Source organism: Oryx dammah, unplaced genomic scaffold, assembly GCF_014754425.2.
Source record: "Oryx dammah isolate SB20612 unplaced genomic scaffold, SCBI_Odam_1.1 HiC_scaffold_13, whole genome shotgun sequence".
Lineage (NCBI taxonomy): Eukaryota > Metazoa > Chordata > Mammalia > Artiodactyla > Bovidae > Oryx > Oryx dammah.
The window spans coordinates 61,817,686-61,842,234 of NW_024070197.1; the positions used below are offsets into that span (position 1 = coordinate 61,817,686).

The following is a 24,549-nucleotide window of genomic DNA, read 5'->3' on the forward strand; positions in this document are numbered from 1 at the left end:
CTTAGTCGGCAAAGTAATGTCTCTGCTTTTGAATATGCTATCTAGGTTGGTCATAACTTTTCTTCCAAGGTGTAAGCGTCTTTTAATTTCATGGCTGCAGTCACCATCTGCAGTGATTTTGGAACCCCTAAAAATAAAGTCTGACACTGTTTCCACCGTTTCCCCATCTATTTCCCATGAAGTGATGGGACCAGATGCCATGATCTTCGTTTTCTGAATGTTGACCTTTAAGCCAACTTTTTCGCTCTCTACTTTCACAATTCCACTTCTTTCTTCTAGGTGGCGTTGCAGCGAAGGACAGAGCCGAGCGCGCCCCACCGGAGCAGGAGAGACTTCTCCAGTAGGAGGCGTAGCCCGTACGGGGCCAGGTCTCCGAGAGCCGTACCCAACGTCAGGGGCGGGAACGACCCTCGCCCCGCCCCTACCGTCGCCGGTGCCCTGTGATTGGAGAAAGGAGCCGTCACTTGGCAGGGCCGTTGGGTTAGGAGGAAGAGGGCCCCGGCCGAAGGTGACGCGGTGGCTGCGGAGGGGTGGGGAGCGGAGCGGGCCGTACGCGAGCGCGCGCTGCGGCAGCGTCTCTCCCTCAGCGGCCCCTTGGGCTCTCTCCCTCAGCCCTCTGCGGTGAATGGCGGCGGGATGGAACGCGAGGGGAGCGGCGGCAGCGGGGCGGCGGCCGGGCTCCTGCAGCAGATCCTCAGCCTGAAGCTGGTGCCGCGAGTGGGCAACGGCACGCTGTGCCCCAACTCCACCTCGCTCTGCTCCTTCCCAGGTACCGGCCGCCCCGCGGCCCCGCTGCGGGGCTGGTTTCCTGGTGGGGAGGGGTCGGCTCTCCGTCGGCCGAGAGCTGGGGGCGGCAGCCCTTCCGCCTCCCCCCGCTGCTTCGCCGCGGGCCCCTCGGGCGGGCCACCCCGATCCCGCGGTGGGCCCCGTAGGTGAGGGGAACTCGGCCCCCGCCCGAACTCGTCCTGCTTTCTGGAGTTCGCAAACGCCCCGGCTTCAGGCGGGAACTCGGCAGCGCCCTGGTGGCGGCCGCCCCTCCTCGTCTGGGGCACGGGAGGCGGTCCTCGCCTCCTTTTGGCGGGCGAGGGCACTGGGTAACCCCAGCCCCTGTCGTCCGCCCCGGCCTCTGGGCTTTCGCGCCTCGGACGGTGCGTCGTCCCGGCCGGTCTGAGGGCCATCGGTCAGAACTCAGGCACCCGCTGTGCGTAGGTTAGGTAGCCCAGCCTCTGCACCAGGAGGCTGTCTGCCGATCGCTGCCACCCACGTCCAGATCCACCCCCTCCGCCAGCCTCTCTTTCTAGGAATCCCTTTCTGGAGACCTGTTGCCGCGTCTCCCACTCCTGTGTTCGAGAACGTCGACACGGCGCCTTTCTGATTCTTATGCCACTTATCTCGGCTGGGCTTGAGAGAAGAGATTTTCAAACTTAGAAATCGAGATAGAAAGCTATCGGGCTCAGAAAACTGAGAGGAGGAAAAAATACTTGGGAAGGCTGAAAATAAAGCCTTGGAGGGGAGAGTAGTGTTGTGTGTTGGCCCTTTTTAAGGCAAGAAGACTGAGATCAGGGGTGTTTGAAGGGTTAGGTTGGGCCCTCCAGCAAAGCTGACAGATACTTTAACTCAGTAAACAATGCAAGAACCGGCCTGAGACCTGCCGGAAGTAAGTTTGGATTAATGCCTACAGTTAAAACTGGTAAACAAGGCACCTGTGATTTCTCATCCGCTGGGCCGCGACCGCCAGGCGCCATTCAGCGGACACCAGGGACTTGCTGTGTATTACCTTTCTAGTATTTTCCCTAACAGATCTGTGAAGTAGTTAATAAGATAAAAAACACGTTGAGACAGATGCAGGTGTTAGCTTGAAATCATGCCTATAATGATAATCTGGCAAAAGGTATCAAAAGATACTAAATCGCATTTGACAGTGATAACAGAAATATATGGCATTCTGGAGACCATGTCCAAAAAATGAAATGTTCATGCAGTCTGAAGGCTCTGCTGGACCAGATTGGTCTATAACTTTTCTTGCAACCCTTTGTTTGGAAAAATTTTAAACCTACTGAAATATTGAAATGATAGTGTAACAGATACCTATATACCCTTTACTTAGGTTCATTATGAATATTTCGATTCTTTTGCTTTCTGTCTAAATATATATGCATGTGCATAATATGTTTACTTTCTGCAGAAAAGAGAAAGGAGGTTACACAAATAGTGGCACATGACAGCTGAAGCTTTATAGCATGTATCATTTAAAAGGAGGCCATTTTCTGCCACAGCCTAGAAAACCATATTGCACTGGAATGTGTTAACACATTTAACATCCGTAGAATATTGTCTAATATATAGGCCTTATTGAAAGATACTCAGTTGTTTGAATAATGCCATTTATACCTTTCTTAAAAAATTCCAGGATCTAATCAAGGGTTACATGTTGGATATAGTTGTCTTTTTAGTCTTGTTGAATCCAGAATAGTTCCTCCATCTTTCTTTCAGTTTCTTGAGACTGACATTTTTGAAAACCAGGCTAACTGTTCCATAGACTGTCCCACAGTCTAAGTTATCTGATTATTTCTTCATGATTAGATTCAGATTAAACGTTTTTGATCAGGATGCTACCTACATAGGTGATGTACACTTCCCAGAGCACCACATTAGGAGACATTTCATGTCATTTGTCCTTTTATTGATAACACTAAGTTTAATCATTTGGTGAAGATGGTGTTTATCAGATCTCTCCACCATAAGGTTACCGTAATCAATAAGTCATATATGAGGTGATATTATGAAACTGAACATTTTGTTCAGTCTGGCTTTTAGTTGTCTCTTCTTTTAAAAAAAAAAAGATTGAGGTAAGTGGATTTGGGAGGATAATTTTACTATGTTATAGTAGAGAATCTGTAGCTAAGCATATTGTTTTCCTTTCAGGAACTGTTCTGAAATATTAAACTGCAGTCTGTACTTGAGTTTATGGGTACTTCAGTGGATTTATAACCTGGGGTAGTGATCACCATGGGTCATTCACTCAAGAAGTATTTACTGATCAAGTGCAGACTCTGGGCTGGAGTTATAAACATGCATGAGATACAGCCCATGGACACAAGCTGATTGGAATGTGACGAGTAAACACACGGGGTGAATATGTCACCTCCCTGTTGTGTCTCTTCTTTAGCTGGAATGATGGATTCAATAGGTACACGAGGCACCAAAACCTGCTGACAGTGAATCTCATTCATTGTCCTGATTCTGGAATTGTTTTTATTTTGGCCCCACAGAAAAGGTTACTTGCATTTTATGCCAACTCAATATGGCAAAGTCATTGCTCTGAAATACTCTGTGGTTTATCACTGTCAGGAAGCTTTGAATTGATTTTTTTAAAACCTGCATTTGCAATTTAGACCTTTAGGTTTCTGCCTAACCCTTCTTATTCCAAGTAGTTCAAATTTCTTTGGTGGTCATTTTTAACAAATCTGAATGCTGAGAAAGGCAAATTATTCTCCCACCTTCTATCAGGAATAAAATTCACTTTCTAAAGGGATGAATCTCATTATATTAATACTTTCAATATCAAAGTATATCTTCCCCCCTCTCTCTTTTGTTTTTGGCTACGCCACATGGCTTGTGGGAGCTTAGTTCTCGGACTCGGGGATCGAACCTGGACCCTCAGTAGTGAGAGCATAGAGTCCTAGCGTCTGGAGCCCAAGGGATTCCCCAGAGTGCCTTCTGCTAAACTAAAACCCACTAATGTTTTAGTTGTGCCATTGCTGGGATCAAGAATACGTTACACTTGGATCAGTCATTTACTCATTCGGTCTGCAAATTTACTTAGTGTCTATTGTGTGTCTCTTGTTTTCTAGGCACCAAGTAAAGGTGTGTTAGTGAACAAAACAGAAGAACTTTCATTCTAAAGGGGAAAGAGAAAACAAAACTTAAAAGTACGGAGAGGAGGGGCTTCCCTGGCAGCCCAGCACTTCCAGTGCAGGGGGCTCGGGCTCAGTCCCCGGTCAGGACTGAGATCACACATGCCTTGCGATACGGCAAAATGAACAAAATATGAAACGGAGCAGACAGTGTGAGTGCAAGACTGGGCAGGGGGATGGTAAGTGGCAGGTCTTGTGTGTTGAACGGAATGCTTGTCTTACGTAAGGTCACGAGGAAGCCCTCTAAGATGATGCCGTCGGAGGTGAAATCTGAAAGGGAATGAGGAAGAGCCACGCAGCTGTCTGGAGACGGGCATTCTGGGCGAGGGGCAGCAGGTGCAGAGGCCCTGGGACAGGAGCTCGCTGCAGCAACGTGAAGGAGGCCGGTGCAGTGGAAGGGGTGGCGTGGGCACAGGGGCAGGGGGTGAGGTCAGATTCCCCAAAGTCGTGTTCGAGGGGTTTTGAGCAGAGGAAGGATGATCTGATTCCCTTTTTTTTTTCATGTATACAATTTAATGATTTTTTGCTGACTTTGCAATCATCACAGAAAACAACTTGAGAATGTGGTCATCACTCCAACAAGAAACCTTGTCCCCATTATCACTGACTTTCTGGTTTTGTGTGGAGAATAGATGAAAGGCCAGATCAGGGCAGATACGAGCTAGCCGAGGCTAGGGCCAAGAGACCATTAAGGTTGAGGCAGGCCAGAAGGGCCCATTCAGGAACCAGGGATAAGTGGGCAGTTAGGCAGTGGCCTCGGGAGAGAGGTGGCAGGCTACCGTTGATAGTCCTGGTGGGCCAGTCCTCCTTGTTAGGAGAGGAAGGGTACCTCGAAAAAGCTCAGGTTCCCTTTACTCTTGCACTGCCCCTGCGCTCACAGCTCTTCTGGCGCCAGATGTCGTTTTTCTACACACTGAGCAGTGTCCTGCAACTCAGTTCCGTTCTGACACTGGCTGCTTGGAGCTGGCTTCCAGTCCCACAGGTTAAAGGCCCAGTTGCACAAGACTGCCCCAACCCCCCACTTCAGATGCCAGTCAAAGTCTAGGTTTTCACATGTGCTTCTGACCAGCTAAGGTTTCCATGTCGTCCTTCTTGTTCAAGTAAAAATGCTAGAGCAGCTTACAGAATTCAGGAAAACAGTTTACTTACTACGTGACTGATATGTTCCCGAAGACGTTAAAGGATGGAAATGAACACCACATAAAGAGATAGGCAGGGTGAAGTCTGGAAAGGTCTCTGAGCACAGGAGCTTCTGTTCCTGTGGAGCTGGGGTGGGTCACCCTCCCAGCACATAGGTGTCTTCACCAGCCCAGAAACTCTGCTCTCCGTACTTTTGAAATATCTATGGAGGCTTCATCACTTAGGCATGACCGATTATTAACTTGCTTCTAGCCCCCTCCTCTCTCCTGAGAATGGAGAGTGGGGCTGAAGGTTCCAAGCTTACAATCATAGCCTGGCCTTTCTGGTGACCAGCGCCCATCAAGGAGCCCACCAAGAGTTGCCTTATGAGAACAAAAGGCACTCCTGGGAATCCCAAGGAATTTAGGAGCTCTTCCTCAGGAACCAGGGTCATAGATTAAGTCTTAGAAAAAAAGATTTTCCTAGCACCATTATCTTAAAGGGTTTTCGGCATCAGAAGTAGAGACCAGATATATTTGTATTAGTATTTCACAAGGAAAGAGATGGATCCCCTGGCAGGTAGGTGGGGGTGGGTAAGAGAAGGGTCTCCCAGTGGGCAGTGTGGACAGAAGCAGGCTGATGGGCACTTAGCATCTAGGCAGGCCAGCGTGGAGTTGCAGGACCAGGGTGGTCAACTTGGAACCCCAGCTACAGAGGCACAGTTGTTTGACCTGGAACGTAAGGCAGAGTGGGGCAAGCTGAAAGGATGGCTGGGTGCCAGGCCTAACTCTGCCCACTTGTTCTGTGCTCCTATTTCTGCTGATCGGGGCCAGTTTGGTCTTGAGCCCTTGCTTGGAAGTCAGGGGGCTCGACTGTGGCAGCTAGAGAGCCAGGGAGCACAGAATTTCCCCCCAAGAGGTCTGCTGTGTGACGTTTCTGTTTAACTCAAACTGAAGAATATGCTTCAAGATACAGACAACCTCTGAGCAGGGGTCTTTGTCTTTTTAAAATTTCTATTCTTGTTCATTGATGTGCCTGACATATGGAATGGGCTCTGTAAGTATTTGCTGAATTAATGAATTCTTAGTACTGGTATTAAGGAACTTAGCTTGCTGTGGCTACTGAAACAACTTACCACAAATTTAGTGGCTTAAAACAACACAGATTTATTCGTCTTGGATGTCAGAAGTCCAAATGAGTCAGCAGAGCCATCTTACTTCTGAAGGCTCTAAGGAGAATTTGTTTTCGTGTCTTTTCCAGCTGCTGGAGGTCACCGCATCCTTTGGCTTCTGGCACCTTCCTCCATCTTTAAAGCCAGCAGCACATCTTCAGATCTCTTTGACTCTGACTCTCTTCCAGGGACCCTTGATGACAGTAGGCCCAGCTATAAAATCCAAGATACTCCCCCCCCCACATTGCAAGATGTCTAATCTCATCACACCTGCACACTCCCTTTCGTTATGTCAGGTCACATTTTCATAGGCTCTGGGGTTGAGGATGTGGGCATCTTTGGGGCCTCTTCTGCCACCAGTGCTTCGTCTGGTTTCCCCTTATAACATTTATTTCAGGTTAATAACCTGACTTGTTCTTCACCTTGGGGAAATGATGTGACTTTAGCTGCCACAGTAAACAAAGTTGAAGATAATGCACTTTATGTGAAACAGTGAACAAGGAAATACTGTAAAATAGATAGACAAAGATGTTTGACAGTGTACAGAGCCAGGGAAATGAAAAGTACTATATGATCAATAAATAGCTGTTAAATAGATGGCAGATTAAGGTGCAGTATTAACAGTATATCACTTAGCTTTTTAAAAGTGTTTTATTGATTGAGGTTTGCCTTAGCCATTAGTGTTCTGTATTACTTTCATCCTCTGAAAGCGTTTTATAAATTGTCCTGTTCATCTAATATGATAAAGCCTTTCTTTCCTACTTAGAGTGACTTAAGTGACGCTATATAAAATATGGAGGCAGTGGGGGAGCGAATGGATGTGACTTAGGGCGGTATGTAGGAGCGTGCACACTGCTTCTCCCCCTCAGAGACTCATGGAGGAGCCGACTTGCTGACCAGATCCTGTTTGCACACATGCCTTTCAGCTTTTAGAAAAGTCGAGTTGCTAGCCCAGCAAGCCTCCTTGCTCCAGGGAAGTGGGAACAAGGGAGCGTTGGTGTCTACCAGGGCTGCTGGAACAAAGCAGCATGGAGCGAGTGACTTAACCAACAGAGGTGGAGATTGGAAGTGCAAGATGAGGTTGCTGAGATGGTCAGGCTGAGGGCCCTCTTGGGCCATCTTGATACGTCCTCACTCGATGGGGAGGGAAAGTAGGAGAGGCACAGAGAGAGATCTCTCTTCCTCTTGTAAGTCCACGGTCCTGTCGGAATAGGGCTTCCGCACATGGGTTCATCCCATGGCAGTTGGGTAGCATACCCGAGTGTCCAGACACACTTTTATTGAAGTTACCAACTTCCTCTGTCTCTGGAAGATTAAAGCTTCCCCCCAGTTCACTGCCTGCGTGGTTCACCGCAGCCAATGAGGAGCCGCGCTCTAGCAGGCCCTTGAGTCGCTGTGGCAAGCAGTGCTTGTCTCTAAAACCTGAGGGGCTCCAGCGGAAGCCCCGTGATGGCAAGGCCGTCAGCTGGGCGGCAGAGTCCCTGAGCTCCTGGAGGCAGGTTTGTGTCCCATCTGTCCACCCCCGGGCACTGCCATTCCCGCGTCCTCACAGAGCTTTGTGCACACCAGGGGTGTAATGGCAGCCAGAGTCTCTTAGGTGACTTGGGGAGGAGCTGCTGAGGACTCGGGGATTAAAGATGGGATTGCTGCTTAGCAGGGAGCTGCCTGGCGCTGTTTCCTGGGTTGGGGATGGTGGCAGTGGATGGTGTCCAAGGAGGCCCCAGTGGGAGATGCCAGCGTGCAGCAGGGCCCGGGCTGGAGGGGCAGATAGGGAGGGTGGCACCTCTCGGGGAGCGGTGTACGCACCAGCCTCTGCAGCCTCTGGAGCTGCTGCCGCGAGGAGAGAGGTCAGGCATTTGCACATGGCGCCCTGTCAGTGGTGCTCACACTTGTCCTTGTGAAAGGGAAATCACGTAAGTGAATTTCCAAATCTGGGTGAACTTTTTCTTCAGTGTTTGGGAGTAGGGGTAGCTTGTCAGGAGTCAGCCAACCTTTTCTGTAAAGGGCCGGATTATATATATTTTAGGCTTTGCAGGCCCTGTGGTCTCTGTTACTGCTCCAGCCCTGCTCTTGGAGCTTGAAAGCACATAGACAAGACTTAAATGAATGGGCATGGCTGTGTTCCGCTGAGTTTCCGCGCAAAAATAGGGTGGCCACAGTTTAGTAATCCCTCCAAAACCGTCAGTGTTTAGATATTTGACTGATGAACTGCCACTGGAACGGAATCATTTTAAAATTGAAATAACCGAGTATAATGACTGCGCCTTTGTAATGACTGCCGTGGGGAAGCTGGTGACGTTGACCTTTCTTTGCTTTCCCTTGCAGAGATGTGGTATGGTGTGTTCCTGTGGGCACTGGTGTCTTCTCTCTTCTTTCACGTCCCCGCCGGATTACTGGCCCTCTTCACCCTCAGACATCACAAATATGGTAGGTTCATGTCTGTAAGCATCCTGTTGATGGGCATCGTGGGACCAATTACTGCTGGAATCTTGACAAGTATGTTAGACATTTAAAATACAGTTGAAACATTTCATATGAATAGTCAGTTAACTTTAGCAGCCGTTTTAGAAACGTGTCTGAGTGGGATAAAGAAGTAAGCGCGCTCTTTGTGCGCCGGCCCTGTGTTTTATATACTGTTCTCTTCTCGCCTCAGTCCCCTCTTCCTTGGCTAACATCTTTGACTTCCTGAGTCAGATTCTGTCTCATGGCTTTAGGGAAGCCACATTAAGCTTTGTGAGATATGTCTTGTGATCTTGACCACTATCAAGATAATATTTGGCTTTTTAGAAGCTACTGCTCTCCTTTCTCTTCAGCTGTCACTTCACTGATTGTGGCATTGCAATCTGGTTGACAAATTACTTCCCTTCATCCAGGTGTATTTTAAGGATGGAGGAAATTTTGTTTAGAAAAGTGCCTTTTTTTTTTTTCCTCTTAGGACTTTCTGAATAAGAGTTTGAGCAACATTCATAATTATACATTATTTTTATCTGTGTGGTGTCTTTTGGGTGGGGGTGCAGCTTTTGTTCATGTCACAGGGATGAGAATATTTTTAAGCTCATAACAAAATAAAAATAGCATGTATATTTTATATAAATTAAAAATTATAAGAAAGCAAAAACAAAAATTCTCCATTACTGTATTCCTACATGATAACCACAGTTTGCATATCGTTATATGCTTTCAGACTTTTTTCTTGGTTTATGTAATTTTTTTTTTTCACTGTGATTTTAAACTTTTGAACTTCAAGCAGAAATTCCCCTGTCTTTGACTTTAGGGATTTTTTTGGGGACATGGTGGCCTAGTTTCTCTGTGTCCTGTAGATGGTGAAACCTTTGTGATAAGGCAGTGGGGAGGCTAATTTTCTCCTGTCTGCATTAAGGAGTTTCCATAACTGGCCTTAAACAATATTTTTAACTATATCACCTACTGCTATCTTTAGAGAGCCTCTGCTCTAGTTTTCTTACTGGATTATTAGCCCCCAGGACCTGTTTTAGATTTCTCATTGGTAAAATAGCAACTCTGTGTGATGACTAAATGAAATTATGTGTGTATATAAAACATAGAATATCTAACACGTAGTAATTGTATCCTTCTTTGACTCTAGTGCGTACAATCTATTCCCTTCCCATTTTGCTGCTCCTTCTGGTTTGCTTTTAACTACTTCCCTTCATCATCCATATCCCACTTTGGGGCCCAGTTCAAGTTCTTTAAGCTTCTTCTGACCCAACCCACTTTTTTTGGAGATAAATTACAAAGAGGCCCAATGGAGCACTGCCTCTTAGATGGCAGTATTAATAGCACAGTGTGCACTGCCAGTAGGGCTGGTCTTTCTTCTCCTTCAAATATGTTCATATACCATCACATCACTTTGGTACAAGGTGTTGACACTTGGTCAAAACAGTATATATCGTCCTGCATTATTCAAAATCTGTTCCGTGCTTGTGCTTTCTGTCTTATGTCCCCAGCTGTATTCTCTGACCAAGGAGAATACTGTTTGGAGCATTTTGGGGTGGCTCAGGAAAAGATTATCTGGGAACTTTGGATCTGTTCTTTTCAAATGAAAGAATTCTTGACTTTTCTTAGTATAATGCTGAGTCCCTGTGACCAATTCAGGGTACCTTAGTAGAAACAGATATCTGTTTGTTCTGTATTCAATTTGTAGGAAGTTATAGTGACCAACAGAATGACACGGGAAATAGAAAGGAATCCCAGAGTATCCCTCACCTCAAGCCCTTTGAATGAATAGCAACTTGATGGGCTTAGGGTCCCGCTCTCTTCCTTTCTTCCTTCTTTTTTTTCTTTTTTTTGCTGTGCCACATAGCTTGTGGTATCTTAGTTCCCAAACCAGGGATTGAACCCCAGGCCACAGCAGTGGACCATCTGGGCATTCAGGGCATTTCCTCCATCCATTTCTTGAAGCGAACTCTGAGTATAGTACAAGAGGGAGTGGGGTTTCCCTGTGACTGCTCCTGAAATATTTCTTGCTCAGCCTCACGAAGAGGATTTTCTATCATTTATTGCCAAGAATTTGTTAGGTTACATGCCTGGGGAATAAGAGATGTTTTAAGTTTGTAATCGGGTTGTGTGAATATTGCAGTCTTTGTGATTTTGGCTATGACTTCCAGGTGATTTTATTCAATATGTCTAGGAGACTTAGTTTGAAAGAGTCCCTTTTCTAAAAGCATTTGTTGGTGACTTGCAAACCATATAAGGAATACTTAAAACCATGAGTAGTTAGCAAAAAGAATAGGGAAAACAAAAACATTTCTGTAATGTTTAAATTTTAATGTAAAAAATTTAGATCATTCTTAGAGTTTTATTTTTTAATTAATTTTATGTTTTTTCTACTTAGAGTTTTAAGTGCTATATTTTTCTGCTTCTATTAAGCCCCCTCTCATTTTTTAACACACTTGAATTTTTGAACAGGTGCAGCAATTGCTGGAGTGTACCGAGCAGCAGGAAAGGAAATGATTCCGTTTGAAGCCCTTACCTTGGGCACTGGACAGACTTTTTGTGTCGTAGTGGTCTCCTTTTTACGGATTTTAGCTACTCTATAGCACAGGCCCTTGTGCTATGATGGTGAATTGGTTTTATAGAATCCTCAAAAAGAATACATTATGGAATGTTTTCTCAATTCTTCAAACAGTATGAAGAACAACACTTCAGTCCTTTCTTCAGTTTGAAGTTCCAGGAATTAAAGATCTTCTTGGACTCATTGTTCTCAACCAAAAAAAAAAGTCCAGTTTCTTTTCTCCTTGTTTTTTATATATTCACATCAGGCGGTTTACAGGTGCGCCTTACCCAAGCCCAGTCAGCAGTGTTTCTGGGTTGGCACCCTTTACACTGAGATTTACAGTGTCCTGTGAGAAAAAGGCAGCCTCGCATGTTTCAGAGAAACTGTAGAACATAGTGGTTTACTTCCGAGCACAGTAAACTGTACTGAAATCTTATTTGATCTAATCTTGATTAAAATTTGGCAAATCCTTGCCACATCTTCATGACAGTAAGTGCCAAGTAGGTTTTGGTTGAGCATAACATTGAGAACAAATTTGGAGAAATAAAACACACAAAACCTATAACTCAAATAGTGGCTTCAGTTCCACTGTTTAAATAAATAAAAGCTAACTCCTGAATGATGTGACATTTTATGAATATTTTGACCTCTGATTATTTTATATATTTTAAGATGTGTGAATTTCCTGTTTTGTACATTTTCTCAAAATAAGCTAGGTAATTGAGAATTTTTTCCACAGAACTCCTGTACCACCTTTTCCTATCACTTTATAGATTTTATTTAGTTTAATTGGAAACACACCCTATTAAATAGTTTGAATGGAAAATTCTCAGTCATGTTGATCAGGATACTCATTGGACATTGAGACACACACACAGAAAGATACTTTAAACATTCTGTTACCATTTTTTCAGTGACTTTGGTTTGCTCATGGCTCTTAAAAAATTGTAAAAGTGCAGCTTTAACTGGAATTAGGAGTTATTGATTTCCTAGTCTTAATGTGGTTATCTAGTGGTGGGTCTTCAGCCCGTTTTACAGTGCTGGGTATGACTCCCAGAAAGTGCCTAAAGTTTAATTTTCAGATATACCTTCCACTGTGCCCTTTATATTTCCTTTCAAGAGAATTTATATCCTTAAAATTAAATATTGGAGTTGTTTTAAAACCCAATTTTTGCTCTTTTAATTTTTCTTCTAATGCCTAGCTTTTTCATCTAAAGGCCTAAAAACTGTGACCTTCAAAAGAAAAAGGATTGCAAAAATTAAATATCTGACTTTATCCTTAACCACATAAACTGGTTTGTATGAAATACAGTTGTTTTTATCTGTTTTCAAAATAGTTTCTGGTAATTAAATATGACATTTTAAAGGGAAAGCTTTCATTATGAGTGTGAAGCTACCTGCCCATGAGGTCACGTGCAGTGCTGTTTGATTTAAGCAATATGCACTCTGGCTTCTGATTAAAAATAGCCAGGAGAACCAATTTACTAGGGATGGTCACAGAGAAAAATTAAAAAGGATCCCCAAAAGTAAGTGGACATTTTCTTTTAACTAATAGGCCATTAAACTACTTATCAAAATTACAGTGATAGATATACTCTAACGAGGTGAAAAATTGTAGGAGTTGTATACAGGCAAATATCCTTACAAATTCCCCAACAAGATTACTCTCCAATGCTCAAATCTTTCTTTCAAACAAATGTTTATGTCTTTAGCTCAGGACTCCATTATTTCAGTTCAATAGTTGGATTTTGAAAAGTAGCCCTTCAGCTTAAGAAATTTTCCTTCATCTCTACTGAAAGATGTCTCAGCATTCTCACCGAAAACATTCCTTTGGATAGAGTTTCACAAGTTGAGTGTGGGCTAGTGGCCAGTGGGCTTCTCTCCCCAAATACTAATTTTTCAACATTGATCCATGACTTAAGTGTTTGGTTGCTTCACTTCTAGAGCCAAAACACAACTAATGCATTTTGAACGCTGTCTTTGTTTTCATCTGTTTCTTGTTTGATTATCCACTGTTTATCCGCTGTTTTTAAGAACTTCAAATATAAAATAGATCTTCAGATTACTGAATGTTTCATCCATCCCAGTATGTGAACATTCTGTGAATAAATGAATATAGACTTTATATAACTGAGCTTTGTGGCTTGAAATGTTTTCAGGAAGAAACTATTTGAATTATAAGGAATGTTTATTGCCCCTAAGGGTTTCTTTTTCCTTTTAAATTTCTCATCTCAAATGCACAATTATTTGGACAATTATTTGCACAATTATGAAAAAGTACTGGCATTTATGTTGAACATTTTATTTTTTCACATAAAGCTTCTGAGACGTTTTGCCAACTCCTGACTTGCCTGGAGACATGTGAAACCACCCCTGCCTCAACTATGCATCCACTTTTCTTTTAGTGGGGAGGAGAAACCCCCAACTATGAAAAGCCGATTTCTGGATTCTTTGAGATAAAGGTTTTAGGAGAAAAACATTTCATGTAAACTTAAATCCAATACAAATGAGTAATGAATATTCCAAGACAAAGGTGTCTCACTGTACTATTTACTAATTTGGAACATTACCTAGGAAATGTCTGAACTAGGGAGATAAAGTTCATGCAAATAGTGACCTTGAAGCTCTTGTGTTTCCTAAGTCTTTAAAGTGTATGTTAGCTTTTGATTCCAAAAGCTGCTCTGGTTTGAATGAAGTTCTTAATACAACTGCAGTGCACACCAGCCTTCCCTAGGAGATCATTTCCTGAAGTTGAAGCCCTGGTGCTGTCTACACGCAGAAGGTTCTGTGTACATGTGTTTCTGTTCTGTGCATTGCTTCCCTGCTTGTGGTAAAGTCAGCTTAACTTTTTGTACTAGATTATTTCACTAAATGCTGCAGTCAAACTGATCAAACCTTTGTACCACAGAAAGTTATTTGAATTATATTTTTCTACTGAAATTTCTAATTCTGGTATAAATGTTTATCAATAAAGATTACTTTCAATTCTGTGAACTGGAACTGATTTTTCTTTTTCAGTGGCCAATGAATTTAAGCTTTTGTAATGAAGATTTCCACCTTAAGTGTGTTGGTTTCTTTTTTAGGCTTAGTACTTAACATATCTATTTAACTGTATTTCCTTTATGTTCAACTTACTAGTTTATGGTAAAATTCCTGTCCAAAGATCTGATTAAATACTACTTACATGTGAACTTGAGCCTTATTAACTTCACTTTCTGTGCTATATGTTACCATCAAAAGTTTTTGTACAGTTTCACACTGCGATGGCTAAAAGCTGATAACCCTTTGTGATAAAAATGTATCATTTCAATAGTCCACATGAAGAGGGTTTCCAGGGTTGGTTCAGTATTCTGTGACATCATAAAACGTTTTCTGCCCTGCCATTTTCAGCAAATTGGATTGTCCCATTTGGGCAGCTTACCCCATGGTCACAAGGTAACTACTGACTTCCAGGCATTGCAGATGGATATACAGTGTAGCAGGAGACTAGCCATCCATCCTCTATTTTTTTTTTTAATTTAGGTATAAATACAGTAAAGTACACAAGTCTTAAATGTGTAGCTTAATGAATTTTTATGTATTTATACACGTAGGTGAAGTGGTAGTACTTCGGTCAAGATACAGAATGTTTCTAACACCCCAGACGGATGCAGAGCTCTGCAAGAAACCTCCAATATCTTATGTATCCCAACAGAAGATCTCTTCTGTTATCAAAAAGATGATTACTCACGATTGAACAGTGGGAAGAGACTATGGGGAGAGGCTAAAGATGCTGAATTTGGCGGGAAGGGAAGGACCCCATAAATTATTGCCGACAACGTTGCAAAGAAGAATCCAATTCTGACTCTAGGTTGGAAACTGCTTCTTTGACTTGCTTTCCGTTGCTTTTGTCATTCAGTTCAGTCGTTCAGTCGTGTCCGACTCTTTGCGACCCCACGGACTGCAGCACAGTTCAGCGCCTTCCCTGTCCAGCGCCAACTCCCGGGGTTTATTCAAACTCACGTCCATTGAGTTGGTGATGCCATCCAACCATCTCATCCTCTGTCATCCCCTTCTCCTCCCGCCTTCAATCTTTCCCAGCATCAGGGTCCTTTCCAATGAGTCCTTCGCATCAGGTGGCCAAAGTATTGGAGTTTCAGCATCAGTCCTTCCAATGACTATTCAGGACTGATTTCCTTTAGGATGGACTGGTTGGATCTCCTTGCAGTCCAAGGGACGCTCTCAAGAGTCTTCTCCAACATTTTTTTATAGCTTTCTTTTCTTTCTTCTATTATACATAATAGCCACTTCAGAGGAGCCTGCCCCTCTGCCTGCCTGTAAGCTCAAGTGTTTTGTTCTGCTAATGGAGAGAGAACCTGACCCTGCCCACCTGTGAAGAGAAGAGATCAACACACCCCTCCCAAAGGCTGGCCATTCTCTCGGAGGTGTTTCAAGACTGAAGGCCCTTTCACTTTAGTTCCCCACTGCCTCTCCTTTATTCTGCCTTTTGCCTTTAGTTCCTCATTGCTTATTTTTCTCTGACTCAACAGAAGAACTTTGCATTCAGACCCCCACAGGACGGTTGCTCTGAGGCGCTAGTTGGCCATCTTAGCTTTCCAAATGAAGTCATTTTCCTTGCCTCGACACTTCGTCTCTCGAATTCACTGTCCTGTCCTGCGGTGAGCAGAGGGAGCTTGGACTCGGGAACAACATGGTAAGAGTGAACCGGGAAACTTGTAGGTGGTTGGGGTTTGTATTGTGGCCAATATTTGTCCAAAGGGATTGCTCAGTTTCAGCCTGTTTATTCTTGGTGGGATTATGTGCTGAAATCTTTAAATTTTTAAGTGGTATATTGGGTGTTCCCCACACTAACAAACATTGAACACCAGAAAGGGTGTCAACAATTCAACTCAATTCTGACTCTACCCAGAAGTAGCACTCCACCCACCCCACCCCCCCATCCTCAACCACCAACTCCAGACGTCAGTTGCAAGTCCAGGTTCTTCTGTGCTTCTGACTGATTGGCTATAAGTTGGGTTCAATTAATTTGAGAGCGACTCACAGAACTCAGACATTTTACTTACTAGATCACTGGTTTATCATAAGGATTTAAATCAGGAACAGCCAGATGGAAGAGATGTACAGGGCAAGGTATGGGGTATGTGTGTGGTGCTTTCGTGCCCCTTCAAAGGGACAAAGTTCTTCCTGAATTTCCACATGTTGAACTGGAAAGTTCTCAACCCTGTCCTTTGCAGCTCTATGGAAACCTCATTACATATGCATGATTCATTAAATCACTGGCCATTGAGGATAATGTATATTTCTTTAAAAGCATACTAGCGCAGCTGGTGACATTTAAATTCATGGAAAATGCTTTTCAAATCCAAAAGTGTATGTTTTTAAGCACCTCCTCACTAAACAATTTGACAAATAGAAGACAGTTCCATCATTACCACTAAAGTGGTCAGAAACTTTGTGAGTCTGAACAAATGTATGGGATGCTTGTAAGCTCTAAAGAGGAGAGTGGGAGAAGGGTGCGGGAGGAGAGAGTCTACTGAAGAATGCCACGGTAGCATTTTCCCCAGTCTGACACTCCAAGGATGGGGCAAAAGGCGACATCCCAGTTTGTCACAAAATGACAAGCATTATATCTGGTTGTACTTCCATATGGATTAACTTGAAGGATTTCTTGTGGATGATGTTTGAGTTCTAGAATACAGCCATTCCTTGTAATTACATCTGTGATGTTACCGTGCACACTCAATCAGCAGAAATACAGGGTTGGGTTCTTGTGGGTCCCAGGTCATACCATTTTTGTCACCTGATCAGTACATAGCTTTGTTTTATGTATATTTCTCTTCAAAGACAAATGTATTTAATATAACTTTCTTACAAATAATGATACATACTATTAATAATGAAGCAGTTACTTCAGTGACAGCATTATTGTCATGTACAACACTGACACTGTACTGTTTTAACTCTTCCCCTTCAGTCATACACACACAAAAACAAACTACACATACATACTCATACAGTAGACACATACTATATAGCGCACATTAATGTAAGTAAAGATTAAATGTTTAACATTTTGTAAAAATGTTACCTAACATCTTCCTGGTTGATGGAGCTGCAGGCTGAACAGTGGCACAGTGCAAGTGTGGTCAAGCCTCTGCACCTTGGTTTACTCCACAAAAACAAGGGAGAGATCGGTGGCACATTCTGCAGATGAGGAAGAGGGTGGCAGGCTGGCATCTGTCAGTTCAACCTCAGAGGTTTGGCTCTCAGCACTTGTTGATGGAGTGGGCAATTTTTTCTCCCAAAATGACTCCAGAAATTACATCGGCCCTGTCTGCTTAGCTTTTTGCCTGAAATGTCTCGGCATAGGGGGCAAATGCACAGGAAGTTAAGCACTTAAATATGAGGCTTCGATCAACCATAGGGTCACATTCTTCCATGTCACTGAAAATTTTTTCCAAAGCGGAGTTCCATTCTGTTATTTTGACTGCTGTAAGAGGGACAATTTCCGGACTCTTAGGCTGACTTTCATCACCATTTTCATCATCATGTCTTGCTTTGCCATCTCATCCAAGTCTTTGTTGGTGGGTTCTATTGCTTTCTCTGCCAAAATTTCCACCACATCTTCCTCAGGTCACCAAAGCCTTCTCCACCTATTTGCATGTGGTATGCATTATGTTTTTAACACTGTTGTTTATACTTTCTGCAGCACCTTCAAAGCCTTCGAAATTTTCCACGCAGTCTGGTCAAACATTTTTCCAACAGTAATTGATTGTCACCTACTTGATGTTGCCAACATAATCAATCACCTCACGTACAGTGACTGATTTCCAATAGTCCATCATGGTAGTTTCCTTGTTGGCTTTGAGAGCCTCCAAAGTCTTATTATAAAGCTCACTTGTATACTGTGACTTGAAGGCTTTCGCTATGCCCTGATCCAGGGGCTGGATGAGAGGTAGTATTTGGGAGAATGAAAAGAGCTTCCACGTTGGGGTGGGCATTTTTGAGTTTTTCACAGCAATGGACTGGGGCATCCAAAATTAACAAATCTTCAAGGCAAGGTTTCTACCCTGGGGGTAGTATTCAACTTCTAATATGATTCAGCTGTGGAACCAATCAGAGGCCTTCCACTCTTTTTGGTTCCTCCTCCAATGCACCAGATATGGTTCACGTTTTTCCCGTTAAGTGCTTGTGAACTTGAAGGTCTGTACACCGGTAAGGGTTTGCACTTGGACTCACCCTTGGCATTGGTGCACTTAAGTAGGGTTGCACAGTCCTGGAATGATTTAAAGCCCGGGCCATTGGAGGCCATTCACATTACATAGGTTCTTTTGCCAACATTCTTGAAAAATAAGCCAGTTTCACCAGCGTTGAAAAACGGCTCTTCCACATACCCCTTTTCCTGTATAACATTTAGCAAGCATCGTTTGAATTCTTCCGCAGCCTTCTGATCTGCAGAACTTGCCTCAGCTGCAAGCTTAACATTATTGACACCATATGGCCTTTTGAAATGTGCAACCCAGCCAGCGCTACAGAAAAGGGCTTCTTCACATTTTTCTGACCCTGGGTAACATGACGGTAAACTTTTTTGACTTTCAGCCTCAACAATGCTGTCTACCAGACTTTTTTCATCGGTTTTATTGGTTGAATCCACAAATTGAGCTGCTTTTCCATCTTTTCCATAGCTTCCTTGCACACTATGAATGTCACTTTAGCACTTTACGGAGCAGCATCAGATACAGATTGGTGACTTTCCTTTTCCTTGATGTACTGGATAGTTTATTCTTTAACACTGAGCTCACAGCCACAAAACATACCTGAATGAAGCTTTATCTAACCCAAGTATTTTCTCCATAAGGCACATCACAACCTTCTTGCACTTACAAACATTAGGAAGCACCCCAGCAATAAGCTTGTTACCGAGTTCAAGCTTGCTCTGCTCGCCGCAGGATAGGTCAATGAGTCAGAGAGACGAAGTGTCGAGGCAACGTCGGCAGACGGAGAAAATGGCAGGCTAGTGCATCAAAATAACCATCTTACTGGGATCTGGATGCCAGATTCTTTTATAGATCAGAGAGAAAAGAAGCAATGAGGAACTAAAGTCACAAGGCAGAATAGAGGGAGATGCAGTGGGGAAGTAAAGTGAAAGGGTCTTCAGTCTTGTAAAACATCTCCAACGGAATGTCCAGCCTTCAGAAGGGGTGTGCTAATCTCTTATATTCACAGGTGGGCAGGGACAAACTACCTCTTCTAGAGCCGAACAAAGGCACTTTAGTTTACAGTCAAGCAGAGAAGCAGGGTCCTCCAGGCAAGCCATTGAGTATGATTATAATAATAAAAGCAAGTCGAAGAAACAGTTTCCAACATGGAGTCAGAATTGGCTTCCTCCCTGCAACACACCCAGGGGTCATTTTAAGCACCGAAATCACCGACAGAAAGCACACCGATGGAAAAAAAAAAAAAAAGGAAACGCGGCACTAAACAGACTGGGAGGACGATACTTATTTACACTAAGAGGGCTGAAGCAAGATAGCAAATTGTCTGCCTGCGACCTCAGTACAACCCACCACTGGTTAACTCAATATTTTCACTCTGAGCATATCGGGGGAAATAACCCCAGAAAGCACCGTGAATATTGATTTGGGGTGTGCGTGTGTGACTATTTTAACAACTAAGCGAATTCAATAATATCAACCAGTGACTTAACGAAGGGCAGCTGTGTTCCCATAGGCAAAACAAATTTTCCTTAAGCAGATACACTAAATCAAAGCCGCTGAGCTCTGAAGACTACAAGTCCCAGCATGCACCGCTCCAGGAGGAAGCCCGCATTCCGCCGACCGCCATATAAGCGTCAGGTCCGCGGCTTTGGCCCGGAAGTGGTGCTTCTCGACCTAGCGCCGTTTCTGCGTGTGCGCACGCGCCGCCGGAGCCGCCGCCGCCATCCCCCGTCGCCTCCGCGCACTCCGCGTTTCTACCGTCTCTCCCTAGAGCTTTGCCGTTGGAGGCGGTTGCTGCGGCACCGTAGGCCCCGCGCGGCAGCAGTATGGAAGAGTTTAAGTCCGAGGGTTTCTCCGTCTCGAAGGAGGACGAGGACTGCGCGCTGTCGGGTGAGCACTCCCCCTGAGGCGAGAGGCGGCTTGCCCCGCCCCCGCCTCGCTTGAGGCTCGCTTTGCCAGGCGTGGGTGGGCCGGGTGGGAGGGTGGCGTGGTTCTCAAGCGGCCCTGAGCCCGCACCGCGCGGCCGGGTGGCCCCAGTTGGCGGACCGGGACGTTTCCCGCGGCTGATTGTCTGGGCCGTGTTCGGCCGACGCCCCCTCTGAGAGGGCGGGAACCCGCAGGTGAGCTCGACCGTTAGTGGTGGTTGGGTATCGCGTACCCTCAGCAACCCTGAACGCTTCTGAAAGGCCATCTTACGCAGACCTTCCGTCCCCAGGGAATTGCTAGCGTCACGACCCCGATACATCATTTTCTGTCCTCAAAAGAGAGATGGTGGTTAGAAGTTCACATAATGATGTCTTTTGCTTCTTTGCAGTCTGTATATTCAGCCCTTCTTAGACCTTTGTTTTATTGTTTTTCTGTGTTGCCCACGTCTTGGCGCTCTGTGCACCATGCAAACAGAAATAGGCAGACGAGTTTTACAGGAAAAAGAGAGTGGCTTTGTTACTTTGCCAGGCACAGGGTTAGGGCAACACGGTAGGCTAGCGCGTCAAGAACTGTGCCCCTCTCCCTGGTGAGTACGGAAAGGTCGTATAGTCAGGCAGGAGTTAGTGATAAAGGATCAAGGCAGTAACCGTCTAATACGCTTCTGAAAAGTTTCAAAAAGGTTGCTGGCCAGATTAGGGTGTGGTCCAGTTTGTCCATGGTGGTGAGCTTCTCTGGTCCTTTAATCTTGCCTCAAGTGGTTTCTTTGCTGTTCCTGTTTTGAATAGCAAGGGTTCTGCTGTTTGGAAATGAGGGAAGGTCATGGAGACTGGAGTTTTGCCTATAAGAAATAGGGGACAAAAAGGCCTCTGTGCCCAGGAGTCCCTAACGGGCCTGCTTGGCAACATGTATAGGCTTCAGACCAAAATGTTACCCATACCTACCCCTTCTGCCATCCTGCCCGTTCCCCAGACTCCCACATCTCATTAGAAGTATCTGCTCGCACAGTTGCACTGGGTCAAACAAGATAAAAAAAAAAAAAAAAGCCTGGAGAGTTGTCCTTGTTCACGTTCTTTCGGTCGAGCCAATCACATTCAGTTTGAGGCTACAGCGAAGATGAATTTCTGATCAGTCCGTCACCAGTGTGGCTCTTAGTGAGCTACCATTATCGACCAAGGCTTGACATAGTTCCCGCCCTGTTCCTGTGTTAGATTCTTGCCCGCCAACACTGTGCGTGCTAAGTCCCACTCTTTGTGACCCTAGGGATTGAGGGCCCATCAGACTCCTCTGCCCATGGGATTCTCCAGGCCAGAATACTTGAGAAGGTTGCCGTGCTCTCCTCCGGGGGGTCTTCCCAGCCCAGGGATGGAACCCCTGTCTCCTGCGTCTCTTGCATTGGCCTGCATTTTCCTTACCATTAGCGCCATCTGGGAAGCTCTTTAAATACCAGCATGATTATTTGAAAATTAGCTTTCATTGTAATCAGTTACCATGCACCTGCTTAAAAATAGTCAAATATTTCTGAAAGAATTATTTTGAAACTGAACCATTTCCATCACTTATCCCTCTCCGTCCTTCACTGAAGAAACTGCTTTCTTCTTTTAAAATTTGGTATTTCCATCATCTGCTGACTTAACTCATTCATGTTAGGTCTTCTTTGAACATCTCCTGAGTCTTTCCCCTCTCTGCCAACACACACTTTTTCACCTTCAGACCCTTCCCACTTTCCCAGCCTGCCAATGTTCCTATGTCAATTTGGGTTAGACTGTTATTAATATTAAGTGTTTCTTTTTTTTTTTTGTAATGACTTTGAACATCATGTGACTGAACCATCTGGTATATGCAATTACTGCTTTTCCTGCACTAGTTTTCTCTGGAGTTAATAATTGTCATTTTGTTGTTTAGTCATCTGTGTACTTACTACTGATTTGATCCTAAACGCTCAAAATTGTTTAAATCACCTCCCAACGTATTTAGATTTATTAGATAATCATTCACTATTTTGAAGTCTGTCTTTGTCTTCTCATCTGCTCCAATTTGTCTTGGTTTTATAATTTTTAAACCTAAAATCTTCCATCGTGACCACTACTTTGGATGTTTCGTTTATGTCCCTTTTCTCTTAGACTCCCTGTTTTCCTAGGTCCCATGATGTCTTTTTTCTTGGTGTGTTCCACCAAAATAAGAATAAATCCTCAAATAACTTCTTGAAGAAAGATGCATGTTAGAAACTATTTTTTTTGAGACCATGACTATCTAAAAATAATCAGGTGACCCTCAGGCATGATTAATAGTTTGGTATGGAATTCTGTATTCTATAATTTTTTCTCTGAATTTTGAAGGTATTTCTCCATTATTTTCTAAGTTTCCAGTGCTTTTATTAAAAAAACCTTATTGCTAGTTTTTACTCATTTACATAAAATTTATCTCTGGACTCTGATAGAATCTTGTCTTTGTTCCTTCTGTACCTTTTAAAATTTAGGGGGGACAGTTTTCTTCATTTTATTTTTTGGAATCATCATTATTTGTATGTTGACTCTTGCTACACGTTATGGACTGGTGCTTCTGTTGTTTTTTCTTTTTGCATAAACTGTCCGTCAGTTTCTTCTCTGTGCAGCCTGGCACTGGGGTTGTTGACTGGGGATGGCCTGGTGGGCTGCTCTTTGCACAGTGACTTTGAGGTTCTTAGAGGAGGTGTTGGGAGCAGTCACAGCACAGTACGATTGGTCGCATGTTAGCAGCCCTTCAGCTGTTTGACACTGTAGACCAGAAACTTCCAGAAGCCACTGGGGAGTGTGTGCTTTGTTTTCTTGTTGTCCTCATAACCGGGGTTGGGCATCAAGATATTTTTAATTTTGAAAAAAAAATTTTTTTTAACTTTTAAATAGCATCATGTTCTGTTTCATGGGTGGAGCATCTTATTGCTCTGTGGATATTAGTTACGCTTTGGGCTTCTCACCGTCTGAGATGGCCCACACTCTGTAGGTGTTTCTCTCTCATGCGCTCTTGCCAAGGTGACTCATCCCCTGGGGCCACTTTGGCCTTTGGAGACAGTCACCATTCTGTGTTTGGAATGTATATCTCTCTAAATACATCTATTTATCTATCAAATAATAATGATAGTAATGTTCTAAATATTTCTACTTATGTACAGTAAAATTCACTCAGAGTATTCTGTGATTTTTTTGACAAATGCTTATAGTTACGTAACCATGACTGAATTTAACAGTGTCAGGGGCACTCTTACCCTTCCCTACCCCTGAAAATCATATTATCTATGTATAGAAAGTTTTATTTCCTCTTCTTCTGAAAGCATAGCTTTTATTTCTCTTGCTAGCCTATTGTACTTGGTACAGTTCCAGTGTGTTTTGAGTAGGAGTGGTGAGCGTGGACATTCTTGCCTTGTTCCCAGTTGTAAGGAGAAAGCATGAGTGTTTCACCATTCAGTATAATGTTACCTACAGGTTTTTCATAGATGCCTTAAGCACTTAACATTGTTGCGTGCTGCGGTTCATGGGGTCGCAAAGAGTTGGACACGACTGAGCAACTGAACTGAACTGATTACTTAGTCACATTACCACGCCTGTGTAATTATGCAGATATTTTGCTTTTCTAAAACATTTTACAAATGAAGAGACTGAGGCACCCAAAGTTACTCAGCTAGATTAGATGGGCTGGGATTTGAATCCTGGCAGTCTAAGTATACTGCCCCTCAGGCCTTATGGAATTAAAGAATTCCCTCTATTCTTTATTTGCTGAGAGGTGAATTTTGTCAAATGCTTTTTCACCATCTATTGCTCGTGTTATTTCTTTTTTTATCTGTTAATGTGGTTGATTTTAAATTCATCTCACCCCACCCCCATAAAACTTACTGGATGTAGTAGTATTCTACATGACTGGATTTGGTTTGCTAAAATTTTGTTGAGAAGTTTTGTGTTTGGTTATAAGGAATGTTGGTCCATAGTTTTCTGGTTAATTTCCTTGTCTGATTGGTATCAAATAATGCTAGCCTGATAAAATAAGGAAACAATCTCTTCCCTCTGAGTTTTTTATTCACCCTAGGTGTTTGTTTTGGGCACTAACATGTTAGACACATTCTCTGATTTTTTTCAATAATTCTTAGTTGCTTGATTCATGTTGAAGCATAGAGGACTGAAAAGGTGATGCAAGCTTTGAGTCTTTGGACAAGAT

General features: G+C 43.7%; 2 protein-coding genes across 5 annotated transcripts in view; both read left to right on the plus strand.

The window, feature by feature from the left end:
* Nucleotides 1-458: 458 nt before the first annotated feature.
* Nucleotides 459-14,215, plus strand: TMEM170A (transmembrane protein 170A). 2 transcript variants are annotated; one of them, XM_040253512.1, is made up of 3 exons: nt 459-769; nt 8,533-8,703; nt 11,134-14,215. In XM_040253512.1, the coding sequence occupies exons 1-3, from the start codon at nt 637-639 to the stop codon at nt 11,262-11,264; spliced, it is 435 nt and encodes a 144-aa protein (XP_040109446.1). In that variant the 5' UTR covers nt 459-636; the 3' UTR covers nt 11,265-14,215. The 2 variants fall into 2 exon arrangements, with proteins under 2 accessions (XP_040109446.1, XP_040109447.1); XM_040253513.1 differs by having other exon boundaries at nt 473-769; nt 8,533-8,634.
* A 5,876-nt stretch (nt 14,216-20,091) lies between these two features.
* The window catches only part of LOC120872837 (craniofacial development protein 2-like), a 42,001-nt gene continuing 37,543 nt past the window's right edge, over nt 20,092-24,549 (plus strand). For all 3 annotated transcript variants that reach the window (XM_040253492.1, XM_040253491.1, XM_040253494.1), the window contains exon 1: nt 20,092-20,328. In XM_040253492.1, coding sequence (XP_040109426.1) covers nt 20,265-20,328 — 64 coding nt within the window. In that variant the 5' untranslated portion in view covers nt 20,092-20,264. The remainder of the gene's footprint in view (nt 20,329-24,549) is intronic.